The sequence below is a fragment of the Nicotiana tomentosiformis genome, chromosome 2 (genome assembly GCF_000390325.3).
Source record: "Nicotiana tomentosiformis chromosome 2, ASM39032v3, whole genome shotgun sequence".
Lineage (NCBI taxonomy): Eukaryota > Viridiplantae > Streptophyta > Magnoliopsida > Solanales > Solanaceae > Nicotiana > Nicotiana tomentosiformis.
This window is the reverse complement of record NC_090813.1, coordinates 3,842,540-3,869,674: the sequence shown is the minus strand read 5'-3', so window position 1 is coordinate 3,869,674 and position 27,135 is coordinate 3,842,540. Positions and strand designations below refer to the sequence as shown.

Here is a 27,135-nt window from a genome sequence, read left to right as displayed (position 1 = left end):
TTCACGATCCTGTTCCGTTTGCCTCCCCGAGAAATCGGGGTGCTCACTGGGCTCGGTTCCACCCGAATACAAACACATAAATACGGGTAAGAAACAAAATGGCTATTCAATTTGGCATGGTATAAAGTTGCTGGCGGTTGGTTTGATAATTCAATTCACCAATTGCAAACACACACACACAGATTGCTTAGGTTTTCACAACTCTTAAATTTCATTTGCAATAATATCATATGGAAGAGAACCAGAAAACGGAATACAAACTGCCATCTCTTCAATTACCTATCCAACAATTAGTCAGTTGCAGATATCTACATTCTGTTATTCCCGCTAATATTGTTGTATTTGTAAATAATAATTCTGCAAAATATAAGTTAACGTAATGAAACAATAATAAATTCGAGCCCACTGAATTCACAGTATTTCCTTAAGGAATTTAATCCCCTCCTAGTACCCAAGGTAATGGATTATTTCCTCCCAGGATAGAACGAATAACACACTGGTGTAGCGGTACTTCAAACCCCAGTGTTTCAGCGAACACAAAGTTCGGTAGCAAATCACACTTACAGTTGCTTTGTTTGAAGTTAAAAACAATGCAGAACGAAGGAGTATATACTCAGAAGAACGTATGGAAGTTCTGAGAGGAAGGAGTGCAATGTATAGCCAATTGTATGTTGAGTTCTTGGTAATTTCAGTTGAGTTCCGAGTGTTTCACTTCAACATTTGCTGCTCCTATTTATAGCAACCAAGAGGGAGTGCAAGCCAAACGTCCACCCTTCATGGTGGAGCAAGCATTACATTCATGGTGGAGCAAGCACTTCATGGTGGAGCAAGCACTTCATGGTGGGAAGACCATTATCCGGCTGCCAATGATCAAATACACGGATTGGAAAATATCCGTTACAAATACGGATAATCTTACGTTAATATTTACTATTAACAAATAAATTTGGTCCAAAAAATTAATCAATCAATCGATCATTTGACCAAATCCAAATCCAAATCCGAATCCGAATCCGAATCCGAATCCGAAGCCGAAGCCGAAGCCGTAGCCGTAGCCGAGCCGAGCGAGCGACGACGACGACGGCGCGAGGCTTGCTTTCTTCTTAACTCTTTAAGAGCTACAAGAAGAGCAATTATATATATACCCACCAAAAATGTCTTCCTCTTCCAATATGAGACAATGTCTCATTGTTAAGAAGGGGAAACTTAAAATTTTACTCAAAATTTCATTTTTCCTCCATTTCCCATTCACCCTCATTTTAAGAATATTCATCTTAAAATAATTAAGAATATTCATCTTAAAATAAAACCTCAACAATCCCCCACATGAATGGGGAATGGCTATATCACGGAAGTATGCATGGAAAAACTGTGTGAATTACAAGCAAGGATTAATCGCATCTGGATAAGTAGGTTTCCCTTTGAACTTTCCGTAGTAAACTTATGTTGGATATACTCGGTCAATCGGTAGATTTGATATCTTTGAACCGTCGATCTTTGGTGTATACCTAGACAACCATAAGTCACACAATCAACCCTTAACCGTCTTTGGTTCTCATTGTTGTGTTCGTTTCAGCCATGAACACCGCCTGGTTTCATAAGTGCGTAGAGAACTGGCCTTACAAAGTTCTCCTTGAAGCGGCTCACACTTCACACTTACATAGGTGATTCCTAAACGTGTCATCCTGTAGATACACTATTTGATATACCCCGTATCAAATTTAGAAATCATTAAAAAGCCTTAATGCTTTATCCTTGGTACTGAACATTGTCTCATCACGAGAACGGACTAAAATTTTATTTGACAATGTTGAACCGTCATTAATGACTTTGTTTGATCTCCTTGAACCTAGATCTTGGGATCTCCAGTCTTCTAGGTAGAGTTACCGCCACAATGACTTGTTCTCGGCCATAGCCCCATTCCCCTTGATGATTTCTCAACTACCTCTCTAGTTAGGCCTTTTGTAAGTGGATCCGACACATTATCACTTGACTTTACATAGTCAATCGTGATAATTCCTCTAGAGAGTAATTGCCTAACGGTTTTATGTCTTCGTCATATATGACGAGATTTACCGTTATACATAACGCTCCCAACCCTTCCAATTGCCGCTTGACTATCACAATGTATGCATATTGGTGCCAACGGTTTGGGCCAAAATGGAATGTCTTCCAAGAAATTCCGGAGCCATTCAGCTTCTTCACCGGCTTTATCTAAGGCTATGAATTCAGCCTCCATTGTAGAGCGGGCAATACATGTTTGTTTGGACGACTTCCAAGATACCGCTCCTCCACCAATAGTGAATACATATCCACTCGTGGACTTAGAATCAGTTGAACCGGTGATCCAATTTGCATCACAGTATCCCTCAATCACCGCAGGAAAATTACTGTAGTGCAATTCAAAGTTCTGGGTATGTTCTAAATATCCCAAAACTCGTTTCATTGCCATCCAATGAGATTGGCCTGGATTGCTCGTATATCGACTCAGTTTACTTATAGCACAAGCTATATCTGGTCGTGTACAATTCATGATATACATTAAGCATCCCAATACACGAGCATAATCCAATTGTGATATGCTTTGGCCTTTGTTCTTTGCTAATGCAAGATTCACGTCAATTGGAGTCTTTGCAACTTTAAAGCCCAAGTGCTTGAATTTTTCAAGTACTGTCTTAATATAATGAGATTGTGACAATGCCAGACCTTGAGGAGTCTTATGGATCTTAATTCCCAGAATTAAATCAGCAACTCCCAAGTCTTTCATATCAAACTTGCTATTGAGCATACGCTTAGTAGCATTTATGTTGGCAATGTCATTACTCATTATCAGCATATCATCCACATATAGGCAAACAATGACTATGTGATTTGGAACATTTTTAATGTACACACATTTATCACATTCATTTATCTTAAAACCATTTGACAACATTGTTTGGTCAAATTTCGCATGCCATTGTTTGGGTGCTTGTTTTAGTCCGTAAAGAGACTTAACAAGTCTACATACCTTCTTTTCTTTACCTGGAACCACAAACCCTTCAGGTTGTTCCATGTAAATTTCTTCCTCCAACTCTCCATTTAAGAAGGCCGTCTTAACATCCATTTGATGAATTTCAAGACCATACACTGCAGCTAATGCTACTAACATCCGTATGGACGTAATTCTTGTAACTGGAGAGTATGTATCAAAGTAGTCTAGACCTTCTCGTTGTCTATACCCTTTGACTACGAGCCTTGCCTTGAATTTATCAATAGTGCCATCATCTTTGATTTTTCTCTTAAAAATCCATTTAGAACCCAAAGGTTTATTTCCAGGAGGAAGATCAACCAATTCCCATGTATGGTTGTTCAATATGGATTCTATTTCACTATTGACTGCCTCTTTCCAAAACAATGATTCCGAAGAAGTCATAGCTTCTTTAAATGTTTGAGGCTCATTCTCCAATAAGAAAGTCACAAAATCTGGTCCAAATGAAGTAGACGTTCTTTGACGTTTACTACGTCTTGGATTCTCCTGATTACATGTACTTTCTTTTGTTTCTTCCCGAGGTCGTTTAGATCCTTCACCAAACGACTCACATTCCTTTTTATACGGATATATATTTTCAAAGAACTCAGCATTATCTGATTCTATAACCGTATTATTATGAATGTCGGGATTTTCTGATTTATGAACCAGAAATCGATATGCTTTACTATTTGTCGCATATCCTATGAAAACACAATCAACGGTTTTCGGTCCTATCTTTACCCTTTTGGGTTTAGGAACTTGCACTTTTGCCAAACACCCCCACACTTTAAAGTAATTCAAGTTGGGCTTCCTTCCTTTCCATTTTTCATATGGAATGGATTGTGTTTTGCTATGGGGCACTCGATTTAATATTCGATTAGCCGTAAGAATAGCTTCCCCCCACAGGTTCTGTGGCAAACCAGAACTTATCAACAACGCATTCATCATCTCCTTTAATGTGCGATTCTTTCTTTCCGCAATCCCATTAGATTGGGGCGTGTAAGGGGCTGTTGTTTGATGAATAATTCCATATTCTAAACATATTTCTTCAAAAAGAGATTCATATTCACCACCCCTATCACTTCTTATCATTTTTACTTTCTTGTTAAGTTGCGTTTCAACTTTATTTTTGTATTGCCTGAATGCGTCTATTGCTTCATCTTTACTATTCAGTAAGTAAACATAGCAATATCGAGTACCATCGTCAATAAAAATTATGAAATACTTCTTTCCACCGCGAGATGGTATTGACTTCATGTCACAAATATCTGTGTGAATTAAGTCTAAAGGATTTGAATTCCTTTCAACTGACTTATAAGGATGTTTAACATACTTAGATTCCACACATGTTTGACATTTTGATTTTTCGCATTCAAACTTGGGCAGTACTTCCAAGTTAATCATTTTCCGCAAGGTTTTATAATTGACATGACCCAAACGTACATGCCATAAATTATTTGACTCAAGTAAGTAAGAAGAAGCTAAAATATTATTATTATTTTTCACAACCATTACATTTAGGTTGAAAAGGCCCTCGGTAAGGTAACCTTTTCCTACAAATATTTCATTCTTACTAATTACAACCTTGTTTGACACAAAAACGCACTTAAAACCGTACTTAACAAGAAGTCCAGTAGAGACTAAATTCTTTCTCATTTCGGGAACATGAAGGACATTGTTCAAAGTCATGACCTTGCCAGAAGTCATTTTCAGAAATATCTTTCCATATCCTTCAACTTTTGCTGTTGAAGCATTTCCCATATAAACTGTCTCTCCGGGTTCAGCAAGAGCATAGGTAGCAAAAGCCTCTCTAACTGCACAAACATGGCGAGTGGCTCCTGAATCAAACCACCACAGTTTAGGATTTCCCACCAAGTTACATTCAGAAAGCATGGCACACAAGTTATCAACATCATCATGGTTTACTACCATGTTTGCTTGACCTCTTTTCTTGTCTTTCTTCGGAGCACGACACTCCGTAGACTTGTGTCCAGTTTTCCCACAGTTGTAGCAGTTTCCACTGAACCGCTTCTTGCTTGGGTTGTATTTCGGACCAGAAGCCTTCTTCCTCTTTTTGTTAGCTTCAACAATATTTGCTCCCATTATTGTTGAATTTCCACGGCCTCTCCTTTCAGCAGCTTTATTGTCCTCTTCGATTCTCAACCGAACAATGAGATCTTCAAGGGACATTTTCTTTCGTTTGTGTTTCAAATAATTTTTGAAGTTCCTTCCACAATGGAGGCAACTTCTCAATCATTGCTGCTACTTGGAATGCTTCGTTGATGACAAGACCTTCAGCAAGTAGATCATGAATAATCACTTGCAATTCCTGGACTTGGGTAATAACAGATTTGCTATCTACCATTTTGTAGTCCAAAAATTTTGCGGCAACGAATTTCTTCATCCCGGCATCTTCAGTTTTATATTTCTTTTCAAGTGCATTCCACAATTCTTTTGACGTCTCCACGCTACTGTATACATTATACAGATTATCATCCAGTCCGCTAAGAATATAATTCTTGCATAAAAAATCAGAATGCTTCCACGCTTCAATCACGAGAAAGCGTTCATTATCTGGAGTTTTATCTGGCAGATCAGGAACATCTTCCTTGATGAACTTCTGTAGACATAACGTAGTTAAGTAGAAGAACATCTTCTGCTGCCAGCGCTTGAAATCAATCCCGAAAAATTTTTCGGGTTTTTCTGCCGGTGCCAACGCCGGTGTTCGGCTTGTCGATGCGTTGGCAGTCGCCATCGGAACAGCTTGGTTTTCGTTTTCAGTCATCATCTTTTCTGTAAAAGAATGACACAAACAAACGTTTAATACACGTTTTCAAACTGGAGTAAAAATCACGTAGATTTTAATATCCAACAAAACGCCACGAAGGCTTAACTCTCCAAAACGGGAGTACACAAACCACAAAGGTTTTAGTTTGCAGAATAATAAGAATAACACAAATACAGAAATTAATATTAAATTCCTTAAGATTGTTATTCCCGCCAATATTGCTGTATTTGTAAATAATAATTCTGCAAAATATAAGTTAACGTAATGAAACAATAATAAATTCGAGCCCACTGAATTCACAGTGTTTCCTTAAGGAATTTAATCCCCTCCTAGTACCCAAGGTAATGGATTATTTCCTCCCAGGATAGAACGAATAACACACTGGTGTAGCGGTACTTCAAACCCCAGTGTTTCAGCGAACACAAAGTTCGGTAGCAAATCACACTTACAGTTGCTTTGTTTGAAGTTAAAAACAATGCAGAACGAAGGAGTATAAACTCAGAAAATCGTATGGAAATGCTGAGAGGAAGGAGTGCACTGTATAGCCAATTTGTTGAGCGAATTGTGTGTTGTGTGTTGAGTGTCTTTCTTCAACATCTGCTGCACATATATATAGCAGCAAAATGTTGAAGAAGACCAAACGTCCACCCTCCATGGTGGAGCAAGCACTTCATGTTTGTGGAGCAAGCACATTCATGGTGGGAAGACCATTATCCGATTGCCAAATGATCAATACACGGATTGAAAAATATCCGTTACAAATACGGATAATCTTACGTTAATATTTACTATTAACAAGCCGAAGCCGAAGCCGAAGCCGTAGCCGTAGCCGTAGCCGAGCGACGACGACGACGACGGCGCGAGGCTTGCTTTCTTCTTAACTCTTTAAGAGCTACAAGAAGAGCAATTATATATATACCCACCAAAAATGTCTTCCTTTTCCAATATGGGACAATGTCTCATTGTTAAGAGGGGAAAACTTAAAATTTTACTCAAAATTTCATTTTCCCTCCATTTCCCATTCACCCTCATTTTAAGAATATTCATCTTAAAATAATTAAAAATATTCATCTTAAAATAAAACCTCTAACACATTCATCATTAAATTGTCATTGACCGGAGAAATAACAAATTACTTCGTTCATCATATTATTATGTAAAGATAAAAAAAAAAATGGGATAACAGCAAAGCAGCAGTCATCCTCTTAAGAAGAGACCAAATAATCTCACAAGCGTATATATCAGTTAAGGCTTCAAGAGTAAGATGGTCATTTTCTGATTTTATCCGGGATAATTAATTTCGGTATTAGTTATATCCCACGTAAGAGATGAGACAAAATAATTCCAAGATTGTGATATAATTTTATACTTGCTTTAGTTAATAACCCAAATCAAATATGAATAAATTTAATCTCAAATGTTAAACTAGGATATCCCACACTATCTCATGATCAAAATTGATAAATTTTAAGGCAACTAGATTTTCCGTAACACAGTAGTAGTTTAAAAAGCCTATTCAGTACAACGCCATAGATTGTGTCAGATCTAACATTATGCTAGGAGTACCATTTAATTTGATAATACTTGTAACAGTACATTGATGTGTTGTATCTTTTACAGAAAACAAAGTCCAATTAGAATTCTTTTAACAAAAAATGATTTGGCTATAACGCGCGCTGCTTTGTGTAAACCATGTGATACAACCAAAAAAAGTTCCCTTAGTTTAGTTGTTGCTACTATTCTTTTCTGGTAAAGATGTTCAAGTTTTGTGACACCCTGGGCGAATATCAAATCGATAAAATACGGGAGAGATATTGGGTATATAAGTAGACAAGCCTTATACTTTAGTAACACGTTTTAAAGTCGTGCGGGCCAAGATCCAAAGCGGACAATATCATTAGTCGACTGAGTTGTTACATATGGTATCAGAGTCACTTCACGTGCAACCTTGAATGGTGATGGGGCAAACCTCAATGAGGACGTTGAGTACATCCTAGACGAATCTCACTTGACAAAATACTAAAAAAATACTAGGTATATAAGTAGACACACATTATACTCTAAAGATCACTATAGAGTTTAACTGTTACAAGTTTCCACTAAAAAGGATCGCTTTGCGCTCTTTGCTAAAGCAGCTTGCATTTTCAACCCACCATAAAGACATAAATATGATTCTTTTTCTTATTTATTTATTTATTTTACCTAGGGAATATCTAAACGGCATCCTCCAGTTTTGAATCTATTATGTTTGTCCTCTATATTTGAAAACGGTTTCCTAGTTATCATTTTCATATTTCCTACATCGTTTCTCGTGTAAGAGACACAATATTAGCAAGCTTTATTTTTGTGATACGAATTCTCGTGGAAAACTACATTGTCATGCTGCTAAATCCTTTTTTTGCAAAATGTGTAGATATCTTTTTGCCAATTTAAATAGAGCGGAATAGATAACTATTGTTCATCTAAATCGGTTTCAAACTAATTTAAAATTAAAAATATAATTATTATAACAGATTACAATATGTTATAAGATGAACTAAGATGACACAGATATGAGCAAAATTCCACTGGCAAAGGTCCAGGAAATGTAGGGTTAGTGGCCATATCTTTTCTATTAGATAAAAGGGATCTTTTGGCTGTATTATCCTTGAGATACTGAAATTGATCCAGCTTATTACTCGATGTCCAAATTCCATCCAAACAACCTATAAGGAACTCTATACCTATTTTTTTGCTTTCATTTATAATCTCTATGGATATCAAGTACCCACTAATTAGACTAATTCCAAATTAAGACGTCACCTATGATTTATTAAATAGAAAAGCGCATCATACCAGAATTTCTTTGGAAAAATGACACTGTATAGCCGCTGTAAGAATAATAGCAAAAAAAATGTATAAAATTTGTATATTATATATATATTCTATATCTTATATAAAAAAATTATACAAATTTTATACACTTTTTCGGCTGTCAGATCTAAATAGTTTCTGGCGCAGATTAAAAGTGATAATACCACAATTTCTTTTTATATTCAAAACTCAAACTTAAAATTTTTAGGTAAATGGAGAGAGATTCTATCTATGTTACAAATTACTACATCCTACCGCTTATAGATAAGTAGTAAAAATAAGTCTTTTGGAAGAAGCTAAGTAGGCCGAAGGTCGAAAGTAAGGGGACATTTTCCTAAAGTTGGCGAAAACAGAAACAAAAGGTTTTGAATAAGCATAAGGAAACAAAACTGCTTCAAACTAGGACAAGAATATTAGTCCTAGAATTTTGAGAAAAAGACATCCTGAAATGTCGCCAGAAACAGACAATTTTATTTGAAGATACCCCTGAATTACGGCTTTAATTATTGAATTCTAATCTTAGACTCACGCTCACGGATTGAGATTATTAACCTTTTCCTACATTTTCTACGACAAATCCTTTTGGGAGAGCACGTTTTGTCACTTTGAAGTTTGAATTAATTCATATCTATTTATAAAAATATCATATAAAAGAGTTGGAGTCAAAAAATTATAGAGAAAAGGGAAAGAGAAAAGAAACAAAAAGAGAGAAAGGGTGGAGGATGAGGAGGGTTTTTTACTATTTTAGTTGAGAGTTGCCTTTGGATAAATGATATAGGTGTGAGTTTGTTGAGGTGTTTATAATTGCAGAACTATAATCTACACTTTTTTTTTTATATTTATTATATGTTTTATTTAGGGGCGGAGCTAGCATAGGACTTGCGGTTCGACCGAAATCAATAACTTTGGTGTAAATTTTGTATCTATCTTAAAAAGTCTATTGAATATGAATAAATTGTTAATTTAGAATCCAGTAACATAAACGAATTAGAATCTCGAACCCACAAGTTTCAAATCCTGACTCCACCTATAATTTTATTCCAAAATTAAACTTAATTAAGGAACGATCTGTCAAATAACATATGGCACGTTCAGCCACTGATGCAAGGGCTTCAATACATATGCATTTCTATTTGGGAATGTTCACATAAACAAAGAAGGTTTATATGAAAATGAAAAAGTAGAGTGAACAGAGTCACATATATATATGAACTTAGGGACATATTTGAGTTCGACTAACTGATTTTGTCAATATTTATAAAAGGAAAAGAGACAAAACAAGAAGCAAGCAAAAAGATGTGACAGTTTAAATTAAGCAAAGATTCTTCCAAATTATCTACTATTACATTGGGAATCAAGAAGGGGAAGGAGGAAGGTGAATATATTTTGTATCGAATCAATACCTATCGAATCCATGTACATATATATATTTTGTATATATATGTTTTATATACCTATAAGATACATAATTTATACATTATTTTTGGCAAATACGAGTCCAAACCATTAGTAGAACAAGAGGATGGGCTTGTTTGGGCTTCAGAGTTACCTCTGTTCTGTGCCGATCCAACCCAACTACGATAAGCTCTTGTGGAAATCCAACTTTGACAGGGCTAGGCGACCTAATGGCCCAAGCATCCACCTCCTATTTTTGGCAAAGTGCACCAATAGCCATTTTTAAGTTTGTGGTTTAACATATATCCATAATTTACAATATATTTAAAGATTAGCCAATTCATCCAAACTTCATAACTAAGTATCCTGAGTTTTTGAGCTGCTAATTTAAAATTTAGGACATAAATTTCGAATTTCTGTACATATGTCCTGAAAACTTAACAGTGTCCTGAAGTTTGAGCGAATTGGCTAATCTTTAAATATATTGTAATGTGGATATATTTTAAAGGGATTTTTTCATTCCTATACACTATTTGAAATCTTATTACGAAAAATATCCATGTTTTGATATTTACCCGACCTAAACACATTTTAGTTACAAAATGTATATAATCCACTTTAAAAGGCTCACAATCCATTATTTATGCCTTCAATCAAGGGATTTAGTTACACCCTTTTCCTTTTTTCTTTCCGCTCCTCTTTTTCTTTTTTTGCCGCCTACCCAGTTGCATCTTCCCGGCTCTAAATTTTGCAGCGTAATTTGCTTTTTCGATCAATCTGTTATTTCTGTATTGTGACTGCACTGCTATCTTCCACAGTAATAACGATAAGAAAAAAAGAAACTTTGCATTTGAGGAGACATGAGTTGATTATCCAAAGGCTCTCTTTTTCACCTTTGCCTTTTCAATCAATCTGTTTTCTGTATTTGTTAGTTCTCTAAGAGGTGACATTTCTCTTAGAGAAGAGATCGCTAAAAAACACCGCCCAAATTCTCTCTTCTAATTAACTTGGACAACTTTTACAAGTATGGAAGATGGAAACAGAGTATCAAATTAAGTTCAATGAATTGGAAGATAGAAAATGGAGAAATAGAAACTACGACGGAGAGACCGAGGGAGAGCGTGGGGATCTCCTCTCTCTCTCTCTCTCTCTCTCTCTCCTCTCTCTCTCTCTCTCTCTCACACACACACACACACACACACACACACACACTTTCCCCTCTTATTTTCCGTATTCTTGTAAAGAGGGAATTTTTTCAGCCAAGAAATTTGTGGTGGCTGGCTTTCGTTGTATTTCCTCAATAGCGCGCCGAAATTAAATTATTTCTTTGATCACTAAAGAATGACGGATCTATTACATGGAGTGTAAAGAATTGTACTAGAAAAAAACATGGAGTATAAAGAATTGTTAAAAGCACAAGTATAATTTTAGATAATGAAAAATATTTCAAAGATTCTAGTTGCCCATCTTGCAAAATTCCCAATAGACCTAGAAATTTCAATAACATACATTGATATACACTCTGAACTGTAGTATCATGATATTACACGAGGGCTTCGATTAGAACAATGATGGTTAATATATAATACAAAATATAAATTAAAAATAAATTTTGTATAAATTTAATACATCTGTAATAAAATACAAATTAAAAATAAATTACATAGTATACAACTTATCTACACCTTTCATACATTATTTCTACCAATTTATATACAACTACAATATCATACTACTTAAATAAAATTCTTATACTTTTTTTTATACAGTATGTCTTTTGTATATTTTGTATCTGATTTATATATAGTAAAAATAAATTTCATACAACTAATTATATATTATACAAATTATCTACAACTTTCATATATTATTTCTACCTAGTTATATACAACTACAATATCATACAACTTAAATATAATTTTTATATAATATTATTCAACTTTCATACAATATTTAAATATAATATATATAAACAACAGAATACAATTTTTTTACAATTTTACTATAACTTTACTACAATTTTGTAAGTATAATGTATGTCATGTCTTCTTCTTTTTCTTCTTCTTCGAGTTTCAATCTGAAATTCAGCCAAAAAAGTCGAATCTTCACCAAAACACCCTCAAAATTGAGATATAAACTCAAAACAATATTCCCAATTGTTTGCAACAACACCCAATCCAAACAAGTAATGGTTTTTAAAAACCCAAATTAGAATTCAAAACTTCAAAACTTTTTAATGGCTGTCAATAGTGGAATTGCTGCTCTCTTACTGGAATTAGTGTTGATCTTCGAAAGTGTTTTCTTCTTCATTGAAAGTTAAGCAAGCAATAGGCGTTAATGGAGGTGTGTGGTAGAGTATTTAGAGTTTAAATCTATAAAAATGAAGATTGATTTTTGAAGAAGAGTGAAAAAATGTAGAAGAATTTTTGAAGAAGAGTGTATAGGAATGTAAAAATTCCAAAATTATTTCCCTCCAGGGATCGTCACAGCCGACAAGCTAAACATATCAAGCTTTACAAATGAATCAGAAGATGATGGTACCAAAATTTCCACTAATGAAATCATTCCATGTGCTGCCTAGCCCAATGATCAAATTAACAGAGTAGCTCCAAATAAAAAATATTTTTGACTAGTCCAATTTAAAAAAGGGGAAAGGCCCAAAAATGACCTTGTGGTATTCGAAATGGATCAATTATAACCCCTGTTTAAATTTGAATCCAAAAATGACCCTACCGTTATAAAATGGGTCTAATAATGCCCTTGTGTTATTCAAAATGGATCAATAATGCCCTGGCATTTTTTAAAAATGCTTTTAAAAACTGAAAAATATATATTTTGTAAAAACTAGAAAAAGAAAGAAATTTACAAAATATATATTTTTAAGTCTTTTCAGTTTTTTTAAAGTATTTGTTTTGTAAAAACTGATTTTTTTTTTTAAAAATAAACTGGAAATTTATTGAAAAAAATAATAATTAAAAAATCGGAAATTTATTTAAAAAAAACCGACATATAACTGTAAATGAATATTTAAAAACCGACTAAACAGACATAATCGCACCGTGCCGAACCGATTTTTAGGTTTTTTTTTAATAAAACCATATGTTTTTATATAAATCTATAAATGTACCGATAATTATGGTAGATTTTTTATTTTATAAAAATAAACCGAAAAAATATTGAACCGTCAAATTGAAAAAAAAAAAATTTTGCAAAATATTTTTATTTTTTTTAAACTAATACATATGTAGTCCACTGCTTTAGGAGAGTTTTTTATTTTTCCATTTTTTTTTTTAAAAAATTCAGTTTTTACAAAAATAATACTTTAAAAAAACTGAAAACACTTAAAAATATATATTTTGAAAATTCCTTTCTTTTTCTAGTTTTTACAGAATATATATTTTTTAGTTTTTGAAAGCATTTAAAAAAAATAAAAAATTCGAGGGCATTATTGATTCATTTTGAATAACACAAGGGCATTATTAGACCCATTTTATAACGCCAGGGTCATTTTTGGATTCAAATTTAAACGGGGGTTATAATTGATCCATTTCGAATACCACAAGGTCATTTTTGAGCCTTTTCCTTTAAAAAATACCCTAATGTCTTCTTCAAAGGGGGTGTGTGGAGAGAGAAACGTGGGGGAGTGAGATATAGACGTTAGAGTGATTTTAGGATTTAATTATTATCATTAAATGTGTAAAAATGTACATAATTTGTAATTTGTATATATTATGTAATTAGATTAAAATTTGAGTAGGGAGAATAATAAAATTTGAAAAAATGTATAAGAATGTAAAAATTCATATTTTAAACGACACTTAAAAGTGACTATTTGGTATCATTTCCGCCCAATTTCTGCCTCTTCCGGAAAATATCAAAGCAATTTCCTCTCTTTATTTAGAGGAAGAAAAATATTTTACTCAAAAACTAAGTTAAGTGATTTTTTTTTCAATCGCCATCAGTTTTTTCACCTGGCATAAATTCTTCCCACGTTTTAGTTGCATGAACTAAATGTGGTCCCTACTCACGACCATCCTACCGACCCGCATCAGAGTTTCGGTTTATAAATACCCGGTTGACCACCTTTTGTTACTCCACTTTACTCCTCTCCATTCCAACGCACAGATTGTAGAGAGAGAAATATCTCCACAAACAATTCTCTCTCTACCTCTTCGATTTTGTTCCATTTTGAGGTTCAATCATAATCGGGTCTCGGGTCACAATTAACCCGAATGGGTGACACGTACTGTTCAGACTGCAAACGGAACACGGAGGTGGTGTTTGACCACGCCGCCGGGGATACGGTTTGTTCGGAGTGTGGGCTTGTGCTGGAATCCCGGTCCATCGATGAGACTTCAGAGTGGCGTACGTTTGCTGATGATTCAGGTGATCATGACCCGAACCGTGTTGGAGGACCCGTTAACCCGTTGCTTGGTGATGTGGGTCTTTCTACTGTAATTTCTAAAGGGCCTAATGGGAGTAATGGGGATGGTTCTCTTGCTCGATTGCAGAATCGAGGTGGCGATCCTGATCGTGCCCTTGTTATAGCTTTTAAGGCTATTGCCAATATGGCTGATAGGTAAATTAAGTGAACTTCAAAATATTTTTTTCTTAAAAATTTGGAGTAGTTTGGTATGAGGAGAATTGCAAATTCTAGTATTAGTTTTAGAGTATTTAGAATTTAGTTGTTAAATAAATGAATTAAGCTAGTCGGATTGGGATGGAGGGAGTACTTTCATTTGGTTTTTGATTTCTTGGGTTTTCAGAGATAAAACCCTAGTGGGGTTTTCTTTGGAAGCCGAGAAATTGTAAGAAAATATTTTTTCTATGACGATGGTGTCCGAGCCAACTTGCTTGTACCCTCACTATTTCACCGGACTCTAAGAAGACATTAGTATGATGGTCGATTAGACTTCGGCTATTGATATCGTCCTTTTGAATGCTTGACATTATCCATTTACTCCAAAAAAAATTGTACACGTACACCAAATCTGCCAGAACACAATGCAATGCAGAAACAGATGATACGAGGCTTCCAGTGCTTTTCACAAATATACATTAGCTGTGACTTGAGTAAGACATGCTTTATGCATAACAATCCAAGTCAAATGGACCACTTTAGTGGCACCTTGTTTTTACTTATAACCGTACTGTCCGGGCCAGCTTGTGTGCACCTTGACTAATTCCATAGGTATCATTACCGATTGTAGCACCTCATTTATTAGAGAATTATCTAAGACCAGGTGTAACAGAGCATTGTGAAAAACTTACCAGAGGAGCAGCTAACTTTCTCTTTCATTTATCATTGGCCTCCGATGGTTTGAGATTGCATTTGTGTTGCCTTATTCTCTAATTGCATTTGGATGGCTAACTAAGTGACTATAGTGGTTTCAGATACATATTGTTGGGATTTGTGAGAGCATGACTGATGATCTTAGACAGTTGTGTTTTGTCCCTTTACATGAATTACATGTTGAGAAGTTTAAGATTATGGAATGCTGTTGATATTTTTGTTGGATTAGTCAAATGTGTTTCCCATTGTTTTGTGCATCAACTGAACTAATGTCTTTTTCCTTCTTTACAGGTTGAGCCTTGTTTCTACCATAAAGGTGTGTCCTGTTCTGTTAGATTTTTTTGTTTCTCTTTTTTGCATCACAAATGGAGGCGATTTTGGAATTGCTGTTGCATGTTTGTTTAATCTCCGATTCTTACTAGTTTGCTAAGAGTATCAGATTTTCACTTTACTAAATGAGCTTCACCTTGAATGCAATACTTTTTTAAGGTGTTAGTAATTCTCATCTGGTAATCCAAGTCTTTCAAAACCTTTCACTGAAAGTCCAGATGTCGTACTGCTACCTTCTTTTCTCTAGTCTAGACTTCTCTGCTTGTTTGAAAAAGATGACTTCCGCATGATAATATGATGATCTCTGCCTATACGTACTATGATCTTGCATGCAATATTTCTTTTACCCAAAGGCTGGGTGGCCTATGCAGCCACCACTGCCAGAATCCCCTGGGCATCTTTGGGAGGGAACTATCCTTCCTTGGCAATGATCATCAGCCCATGATACTTTCTGTCATACTTTTGTATTATCCATAGAGATTGGAAGATTCAGTGACCCCTATTTTTTTTTCTTTGGACTTTCCCCTTCCCATGCCACAATTGATAGACAATAAATATAACTAAGTAGCTTTACATGTCTCTGTCTCGTTACCATTAGTTCCTTAATTTCGGATTTCATATGCCTGAAGGAGTATCATAATCGTTAAAAAAAGATGCAAGGCCATTATCATGGTGGTGATGATGGATCCAAATCAACATGGTCAATTGTTTTACTCTCCATATCCCATGTTTGTGACGCTATTGTTGTTTATTGTCAAACATTTGAGTTTTAACCACAATGGGTAAATATATGGGAAGTGACATTTATGGGTGAAGATTAAGATCATCTGTAATACTCTTTTTATCCCTTTATGGGAATCAATTTTTAGGTTTCGCCTTTTCGGTTCCTATGGTATTGGGACAAATTTGCTCTTTCGTTACGTAAGAGCTAGTCTTATCTCTTTTGTCATTTTTACATTCATCTTTTCCATAATCTTCTGTAGGACCGAGCAAGTGAGATATACAAAAGGCTGGAAGACCAGAAGTGTACGAGAGGAAGGAATCTGGACCCTTTGGTGGCTGCTTGTATCTACATTGCTTGCCGGCAAGAAGGCAAACCGCGCACTGTAAAAGGTGTTGCCATGATATCTGATTATGTAGATTAATGGTTTAGTTCTCTTTGTGAACCTATCTGAACCTTTGGGTATTAACTAGAAATATGCTCAATGGCCAATGGAGCTACAAAGAAGGAAATTGGCCGAGCAAAAGAATTCATTGTGAAACAATTGAAGGTTGAAATGGGAGAATCAATGGAGATGGGGACTATACACGCTGGAGACTATCTGGTGAGTGAGACCAAGTGTTATGGTCTTCTCCTTTTTGTGAACACATTCAGTACACTATGAATGTTTGTATATTATCTGACATGGACAATGGATAAATGTCAGAGACGTTTCTGTTCTAACATTGGTATGAACCATGAAGAGATTAAGGCTGTCCAAGAAACTGTCAAGAAGTCTGAAGAGTTTGATATAAGGTAGGGGTACTTTTGGTTGCAGTTTATTGTTTAATCAAGTTCTCACTATTAATTATTCATGCCTTAGCCACAAGTAATTCTTAGTCTGGTAATTAAGTCAGTTGTTGGATATGAATGCTAAGATACAAATGTCTCTGGTTTTTGGCCTTTTGGTGCAACTTGTAGGATGTAAAGGATGAATACAGTATGTTAGATTTCATGAATTTACTACAGGACACGATTTCTGTATAGATAGGAGCCCCTCTTTTTGTTTTTACACTGGGGATTCTCAGACTTGGACCTACATAGCACTTTCTTAGTGCTTTGCTGTTTATATCAATAATATAGTACTTATTAGTTTTCTACCAATTCAAGAAAATAAAAATAAAAATATAAGTTTCCAAGTGCAAGACACGTTTGTTTCTGCGGTGGTGTGAGACTTCCGATTCACATTTAGTGCAGCCTCTTTTAATTATGAATTTGGAAAATTGCATTCTCTGCTGAAACTTGGAGAACAAGTTCTTGATAAATGAAACCTGCTGTCAGGTTAGTGGCTTTTGTCAGCTGAGTCCGAGACTTGGGGTTGAACTTTTTCCCCACTTTGAAGACCACGTGAACAATGTTGAACGCTGTATTTGTAATGCAAAATATATGTAAGTCTCCATGAGTCCATTCTAGTGAGAACATTGGAGTTCCAAAACAGCTGACTTTAAAAAAGGAGCAGGACGGGAAAATGTGTGTCATCACTTGGATCACTAGCCATAGAATTCCATATGCCTATCATGTTAAATTAAATAACGATTTAAATGTTTATTCCTTGTTTTGCAGAAGGAGTCCTATATCAATTGCTGCAGCAATAATATACATGCTAACACAGCTTACGGATTCAAAGAAACCCCTGCGAGGTTTTTGCATTTACCTTCTTTTTGGGAATCTTGGCAATATGTTTTGAATATATGTGGTGCTTATATGGGAAAACCATGCTATTTTTTTAACGCTTCCAATGTTATATTTTTTATGTTATCCACGTCGGCTAATGCTTGATCTGGATCTGCTGAATATGCTTTGTAAATCTTGGGTGTCTGTATTAGCTCCGTATTTGTGGTTTGACTGAGGTTGTACATGCAGATATCTCAATTGCAACCACAGTTGCAGAAGGGACTATCAAGAATGCATACAAGGATCTCTATCCCCATGCTGCCAAAATAATACCTGAATGGTATCTCAAGGATAAGGACCTAAAGAGCCTGTGCAGTCCCAAGGCATAATTGTTTTTTATTTTTTAAGGAACTCAATCTTCAAAAGAAGTGCCAAGAATAGAGAACATTAGATATTGGAGTTCTAAGGGGACTGTAGTGTAATATGTGATCACTGAGTAATTCAGATTTCTCATTTCCATTTGTCTTTCCTTCCCACGAAACAGTTAGGCTAGTTAATTTTATAGTTTAATTGATATATGATGAGGCCATCGTTTCTCCAAATTTTGATGGTTATCAATTGTCATTGGCAATATTTTCGTCCCCATTTGTTTGATAACTGATAAATTCCTCAGGGTCAGTGACATACAGTTTGACGGTGGATAATAGGATGACCCTTTTATTTTTCAGATTTTTGTTTGTGTCAGGGTCTGAATCCGTGACATGCGTCTAATCCACGCATTGCGATTTTACCACTAGACCAGAGCCCAAGGGCTTCTCTTCCCCATTAATATTAAATCATGTTAATTTCTGTATTGCTTGGAAGTATTTGCTATAATCTTGATATCCTTCTTGCTGCAATAAAAGAGGATCGTCTTGCCTAGTCCTTCTACATTGTTCCGTCTTATCTAAGTAACAGCAAGTAACTCGCCAAGTAAATTATTTTTTAATATTCTTCACTCATCCTGAATTTTATTAGTTCAGGCCTTAGGTGGTTGTAGTCGTATTATATATGATTTTGAACTGGTATGTTTCAATAACTTTCTTAATTTGACTATTTTTACATTTAACATTCTTGAAAAGGAAATTAATTAGTTGAGTCTAGGTCTTTGAATACGTGCTGATTTAAAGCACCAAAAGTAGTTGTTAAATAAAGATTTTGAGAGTAACAAATCAATGATCAACGAGCAATTTTGCGAGGTTACACACTATATTTTTTTATAAGAATAAATAAATATTACTTACATGCAAGTGCATCATAGATTCGGAAAGTTTTGTGCTTGATAATACACATTAAAATGCAAAAAAAAGAGATTTAAATATTTGAGAAAACATCAAGGTGTAATGATAGTATTATGACCGATGAATATACAAAAAAATAAAATTGGCCAAAGAGTCACCTCTGGCATCACCAACCGGAGGTTTTAGAGGAATGCAACAATACAAACTTTTGTATATTTTACTTATTATTGTACAATTCAAACAAATATAGTATATAGCAATAAAACTTAATAATTTTACATATATCTTACGTTATTGGGGTTTAATATTTTTAGTTATTTAGATGAGCTAAGCAATATACAAGATATAAAGTATGATTTATTGATATTTTTTATCACCGCGCGAAGCACGAATAGTTTCACTAGTGATGTACATAATACCGTAATATCCTAAAAAAGGTACAAAATTGAGGTCCCTCCATTATTTTGTGTGTGGAAAAAGAAAGCTCATCGACCCATTTTCAGCTCGAGTTTAAAACGGTTTAGTTATAATGGAATTCAGTTGGAATAGTAGAGCTGCAACAATGGGATCATTAGTAACTTTACTTAACAAAGTAATGAAATGACAAAACTGTCCTTGTAAGGTAACAAGCTGTTAATAGAAGGAGATGAAGCTCCAAATGGAAGTGTTGGGATTGAATGTCCAAAGCCAATGGCCTCTCCTTTATCGAAATAAATATCAAATTACCTATACTTTCGACCTTTCTGCTCAAGGCATCCGCAATCATATTCGTCTTTCCCGGATGGTAAAGGATGGTAATATCATAATCCTTCATTAACTCAAGCCACCTGCGCTGCCTCAAATTAAGATCCCTCTGCTAAAATAAATACTGCAATCTGCGATGATCGGTGTAAACCTTACAGAACATCCCATATAGATAATGCCTCCAGATCTTGAGAGCGTGAACTATCGTGACCAACTCCAAATCATATACTGAGTAATTCTTTTTGTGGGGGTTCAGCTGACGTGAAACATATGCAATAACTCACCCTTCCTGCATCAATACACAACCCATACGCGTTACATTGCTATCTTAAACATCATAATAATAAAATAGAAAAGTAGGGTCATTATTCTTTTCAATTATATGAGATGAGTATCATAATATAATATTGCCACGTGCACATATTGATGGTTGTGCTGATAAAGCTTGGAATTTTCTTCCACGAAATGGTAGACTAATAATCAATGGGAGTTGAAGATAGGAACAATATCACTTTGACACTTTTTTATAGGCTGCACACCATTATCCAGACACGACAACTTGCTTCTCTGTTTCTATCTATCTATCTTTTGAATTGTTTATTTTCAGCTTAATTGTCAACACTACAGTAAACGAATCCAGAATTTAAACCTTATGGGTTCGACCTTTAAGGTTTTTAGTATTGAATTTATTATATTTTTAAAATTATAAATTTATATTTATTATTTTTATAATTTTAATAAATTTTAACATATAAATTTTATATATCGAAAGTTATAGTTTCAATTTAACTCGTGGGTTTGAACAATGAATCCGTCCCCGCCACTATCACAACGGTTTTACTTCCATTATCTATGGATCATTGTCCGTGGGACCTGTCTTTTACGTCACCTTATTTGTATTTATATATTAACGGATTGAGTTTTAACTTTTTCAAAAAAGAATAATTAGAAGTCTCTATGCAAAATTGACACGTACAAATCGACATAAGATACTCCCTCCTAGTGACGGAGCCACATAGCTCGAAGGAAATGAAACACATATATTTTGTTTGATTATAAATTATTGTATAAATATAATTTTTTTTAAATAAGGAAATGAATTATTTTTTTTGGCACGGACTAAAAAAGAAATAAGTTTAAATAAATTGAAACGGACGGAGTACTATTTAGATAAGTAATTATTTTATGCATATATACAAGTATTAAATTCTCTTGACTTTTTCATGTATTTACTTTTTAAAATTTTAATATCTTTTAGTAAAAATTCTAGCTCTGCTACTGCTCCATCTGTTTCAAAAAGATTGTCATAGTTTGACTTGAAAGAAACTTTAATTAAAAAAAAAAATCGACTTTTGAGATATGTGATCTTAAATAAACTATAACATTTATATGGTTGTATAACTTTTGAAACTTGTAGTCTGAAACCTGTCATAACATTTGTGTGACTATAAATGTTTTCTGTTAAGGAAATATTGAAAGAAGTTAATCTTTTTTAAACAGACCAATAAGAAAATGATACCAATCTTTTTGAAACGGATGAAGTTATGTGATACTATTTATTTTTCGAAATTCAAATGATATGAACTTTGATCTAACACTTTAAGATATATTTTCTTTAGCATAAGGATTTTAGAAAAGTTGTAATTCATAAAAAAAAAATTGTATAATTTATGAATATTTATATTTTAATTTAAAATATTATGTTGATTTAATCTAAAGATTAATTAGAGAACTCAGAAGTATCACATAAATTGGGAGTCGGGATAAGGGAGCAGTGGCAGAGCCACATGCACTTAAGGGGTATCAATCGACACCCCCTTTGTTCGAAAATTATACTGTGTAGTTAGATAATTTTACTATGTATTGACATTTCTTGACTTCTTGGTGAATTTATTTCTTTATACCCCTCGATGAAAATTCGAGCTCCGCCACTGTAAGAGAGTACTAATTATAAATGAAGAGTTAACTATTTGAAATATAAAGCACGCATTATATTATAAGAAGTTCAATTACATTGACAGTGCACACCAACAATGTATATCAATTGTATCTTACTGATTTTTTCAACATTGATAGTAGATGCAATTATAACCCTGCAAATGAGAAGATACATGACTATTCTTGATTTTGGTCAAATTCACCTTGTTATGTGAGAAATGAAAGAATCCAATTCCATGCTTTTAACTCCACCCTCAGCCACTGATTTCCTAAATGCTGCACTCAAATCTTTTACTCTGTTCCTCATCTCATCTCCTTCTTTTGATGCCATCAATATTTCCACAGCTTTCTGTACCATATTTGATGTTACCAATTCTTGCCTACGAGCCCATTCCTTAACAACAAGACCAACTTTAAGAATCTTTGTAATAAGTACAGTATTCCTAGGTTGATCAGAATGCATTGGCCATGCAATTATTGGCACTCCCATTGAAATACTTTCCATGCAAGAATTCCATCCGCAATGACTCATAAATCCACCAATTGAAGAATGTGACAAAATCTCTAATTGTGGTGCCCAATCTCTTACCAAAATTCCCTTTTCTTTAACTCTCTCTTCAAACCCTTTTGGTAATTCAATTTGTCTCAAATCTTTAGTAAACACATCCCCTTTATCAGCATCTCTTAATACCCAAATGAACTTTTGTTTGCTTTGTTCTAATCCAATTGCCATTTCCTTGATTTGTTCATCAGAAAATGAAGTTGTGGTACCAAAAGACACATATAACACTGAGTTTGGTTCTTGTTTGTCTAGCCAAAGCAAACATTTGTCGCTTCTAATATTGGACCCTTTTTTGGTCCCACTTAATGTTACAGGATTAAATGGTCCAAGAGCCCATTGTTTTTTGTTACCACTTAACTGTTCTTTAGACAACAAATCAAGAAAAGGACTTTCTATAACTCTGCATGTGTTATAAATTTTGCCAGAGTTGAATTTCATGTATTCATATTCTGTTTTCAAGAATCTCTCAAACTCAGGACTAAAACAACCTTCAAGTGAAGGAATGTCTTTTAATATTTCTGCATCAATTGGGAAAGGTCTGCCCATATTTTCCCATATAAACAAGAAAAGAGTAAAAGCTGACACACTGTGGAAAGTGTAAGCTTCTGCATTTCCTAAGGACACAAAATCTTGAACCACTGATCCCATTAAAGAGTCATTTATTATAATGACTCTTTTATGTTTTGCTGAAAGTGTATGCAAAAGTTTTTTGACTGGTTTTCTTAGGTGAGTGGATGATTCAAATGAAGGCTGAAGATGGGATGGGAATTTAATAGAAGAATTGGGATTTGGAGAGGGAGATATGAAAGTAGGGGTAGAAAAAGCATGGAAATGAATGTTGGAAAAAGAGTCCAAGCCATGAACTCTAAGTTTGGCTTGAAGATTATGTGTTTTTGTGCTAACATAATGGATTTTTATATTGTAAGATGCTATGAGGCAAGAGAGTTGAAGAAGCTGGTTAAGATGGCCTTGTGCTGGAAAAGGGACTACAACTACTACAATTTTTTGACTCTTTTGGATATTGTTGTTGTGGAAATGGAAATTGGATGCCATTGTTTTGAATTATGTGCTTTGCATTTGTCATATCTCTTCCTCCTATTTATTTAGAAAGGGTGGCAATATTTGGACAACGGTGACCAGAACGGTGATCAGAACGTTCCAATTTATGTGAACCTATTTTTTTTGGTTCATTCGAAAAAGAATGACCCCTTTCTAAATTTGGAAACAGTTTTGCTTAAAGTTACAATTGTACCTTTAATGAGAAGTTTTTATAACCACACAAATACTCTTGATCCTTTTTGAATTGTTTAGGACCACAAATTCCAAAAATCTTTATTTTTTCTTAAATTCTGTGCTCAGTTAAACATGTTCACATAAATCAAAACAGAGGGAGTATTATTTAGGAAATTATCAAGTTATAGCATGCGAATAACTGATTTGATGAAAAGATATAATTTTGGGAATTGCCTATCTTGTAATGGGGATGAGTCACATGGCACTAATAGTAGGCAGAAAGTTTTCAGTGTAGGACAGGGTTGGTTAGTTATCAAATACTCACTCCGAACAAATTTATGTGAATCTGTTTATCCTGAGTATGAAGTTTAAAAAAAAAATAAAGATTTTTGGAATTTGTGGTCCTAAACAATTCAAAAAGGGACTCAAAGTATTTGTGTGATTATAAAAGCTTCTCATTAAAGGTGGAATTATAAATTTAAGTAAAATTATTTTCAAATTTAAAAATATTATTTTTTTTGAAACGTACAAAAAAAATAGATTCAAGTAATAGTAATTGTACTTGCTTGAGTAAGTGAGTTTTCAGTAATATATGACTGGTGAGAGTAGTTCACAAACTTCAAGAAAATATCTATGAAGCTGACAGATGTAAAGGACATAAAAGATGTGCTTATGTTTTAATAATCTAAGCACTGTTCACTTATCACTGTTTTCTTGATTAAGAATATGCAATTCCTCAAGGGAAGAGAACTCACAAGATGAGGAAACTAACTTAGTTTAGGATGAACCATTAAATTTTTAATTGTTTGCAATTTGGAATTGATTCATATTACTAAGGCCAGAGAGCAAATAAATGATTAGATTTCAAACATGGAGCTACAAAGCAAAAATTAATGTGAGTTTAATTAGTTACGGGAGGGAGAAAGTCTCTTCTTCCAAATTTTGTTGGTTCTTTTGAAGTGTGAAGCGCACTAGATAGATGGAGTCTCTTGATATCAAAACTTTATATGTCCTTGAATTGATGTCTCTCTTCTTCTTTTTTTTCACCCCATAAATTAATGTCTAATGTTCCTAGTTGTGACGTTATGCTAGTACTATGTTAATGCGATTCTTTTGATTGACACAAGTTTATATGTGGGATAACTTTATGTTTAGTAACACAAGTTCATATGTAGAATTGAACTCAATGATCAATATGTTCTTTGTTTGACTAAACGCATATAAGTCAGAATCTGGGCTAGAAGTGATGTATGTGGCCGTCGTCAGCTTGCCGATCCGCAGTAGGTGTCTTTGGCCCCCAAGGACACGTGACGTTGGCTAAGTCATCACGGCGGAAGAGTCACGGTGGCCGCCTTGAAGTACAATTTCTATCGAGCGGCAGGTAGAATCCTTTGCAGATGACTTAAATATGCGATACGGTATTGTAAGTGGCAGAGTGACCTTACTGCCACAATTCACTGAGATTCATCCGTTTGTCGTTCCGATTCGTCCCTCCGCTCTAATCCAATCAATTTCTATCATTCAGGTTACTAGGAGATCATTCATTTACACGAAATGAAACAACTAAAAAGTGATATAACTATATATAAAAAAAGTTATAAGTTAGAATAATAGGTGTTCTGATAAGTAAGTATATTTTCTTTTTTTTTGGGGGGGAGGGACAGGAGAGGGAACGAGAACAGATCTTTGCCTTTGTACTTACCAAGATACGTTGTCGAGGGAATCTACTTTTCAAGTACTATTAGTTTTATTTATCACATGTCCAAATGTAACCATCAAATTACAGTTATCATTTATTACTATCTTCTCGCCTAACAATAATATATATATATATATATATAACATATAGTAGTGAATTTGTAAGCTCGATCGGGTTAGTGAAGTGAATGTAGACAGTAAATATAGCTAATCAGTATGTAGCATTGAAATAAGGAGCGCAATAATTAGTTGGAGTCTCTTAACCATTCAACCAAGACTTTGTTTTGTTATAGAAGGAGAAAATGGTCTTCTCGAAAAGATCAAATTACATGAAATGAAGCAACTAAAAGTTGATACTCCCCCGTCTCAAATTAGCTATTTTGCTTCGTTTATCAGAGTTAGAGTCAAGTACCTGAACTTTGACTAATATTTTCAAATATTATTTTATTATATATTAACATGAGAAGACTTGTAACTTATAATATTTTTTTTATAATTTTTGAATAATTAATTTTTGACAAAATATTTCATTTTGCTCGAAAGATTACTAATAAGTCTTCTCTATTTTAGTTTCGTCTTTGTGAAGATCGATACTCTCTTGTCTAGGCAATTATAATTATATATATAAATTTAGCTCATAAGAAATAAAATTGATATTTTATGTATTTTGTTCTTTATAGTATGGCAGTAATCACAATTTCTTCACAAGATCAAAACTTATGTTTAAATGTCGTAATAAATCCTTACAATTTTAATTATTTTTGACTGGTTTAAGAATTTCAACTTGTATTTCGGTCCTTGAAGATTATTTGTTTTCTCATAGAAATGATTAGTTTTCTAGAATTGGCGTTCTGTTTAATAGTTGTTAAATTTCAAGAGAGTAAAAATATTAAAGTGGGGGTTCTGTTTAATAGAATTGGCGTTCTGGTTAAAATTGTTTACAAGAAACTCTCAGAGTTAAGATTATTATCCTACAAGGTTACAAGGTGGCATTCAATCTTAATAATAAAATATATTTTGAATGAGTAAAAAATAAGAAGTTGAAGGTCCATTAGTATTGAGGGAAAAATATCAGTCACTCCCCTCATGATAAGGCAATATTCGGTACCTAAGTCAAATAGAAGGCACATATTTCTATTTGTCACCATTTAGGGGTAAATTTGAACCAGTCCACTAATAATAAGGGCATGTTTAGGATCAAATTCAAAATAAAGACAAATTTGCTCTACCTTAGCTTCCATAGTCCAGGGGCATTTTGGCCCTTTTTTTATACTGTTACGGTCCGACCTCTCTATAACAATATTCCTATATAATAACATTCACTGTAAAATTCAGGTTTTTCTCAAAACCAATCTTTTATGTTTATAATAACAATATTTATCTTTATAGCAATATGCTTTTTGTAAAATTACACTCTATAACAACCACGCAATATTTCTATGATTACCAATAATAAGTCTAAAGATTTTGACCAAATATTTTAAAACTTTAATGCGCCATGATATGATAAAGAATCTCATGTTACTCCCATAATTAAATATTTCATCCAATTCCAGTAAAATATATGCTTGTATATTTCTATCTTACATAATGTTTAATATTTGAAGGGCTGCACATATATTTTTCATTGGACA

At 34.1% G+C, this 27,135-nt stretch overlaps 2 protein-coding genes across 2 annotated transcripts; one reads left to right on the top strand and one right to left on the bottom strand.

Moving 5' to 3' along the window:
- The first annotated feature begins 14,139 nt into the window (after positions 1 to 14,139).
- Positions 14,140 to 18,648, top strand: LOC104091905 (transcription initiation factor IIB-2-like). Its single transcript, XM_009597343.4, has 7 exons — positions 14,140 to 14,628; positions 15,634 to 15,658; positions 16,656 to 16,785; positions 16,867 to 16,997; positions 17,100 to 17,188; positions 17,996 to 18,072; positions 18,296 to 18,648. Exons 1-7 carry the CDS (start codon positions 14,282 to 14,284, stop codon positions 18,433 to 18,435), a joined length of 939 nt encoding a protein of 312 aa, XP_009595638.1. The 5' UTR covers positions 14,140 to 14,281; the 3' UTR covers positions 18,436 to 18,648.
- Positions 18,649 to 22,039: 3,391 nt separating this feature from the next.
- Positions 22,040 to 23,685, bottom strand: LOC104091903 (zeatin O-glucosyltransferase-like). Its single transcript, XM_009597342.4, has one exon. The coding sequence runs from the start codon at positions 23,621 to 23,623 to the stop codon at positions 22,208 to 22,210; it is 1,416 nt and encodes a 471-aa protein (XP_009595637.1). The 5' UTR covers positions 23,624 to 23,685; the 3' UTR covers positions 22,040 to 22,207.
- Between the last annotated feature and the right edge of the window lie 3,450 nt (positions 23,686 to 27,135).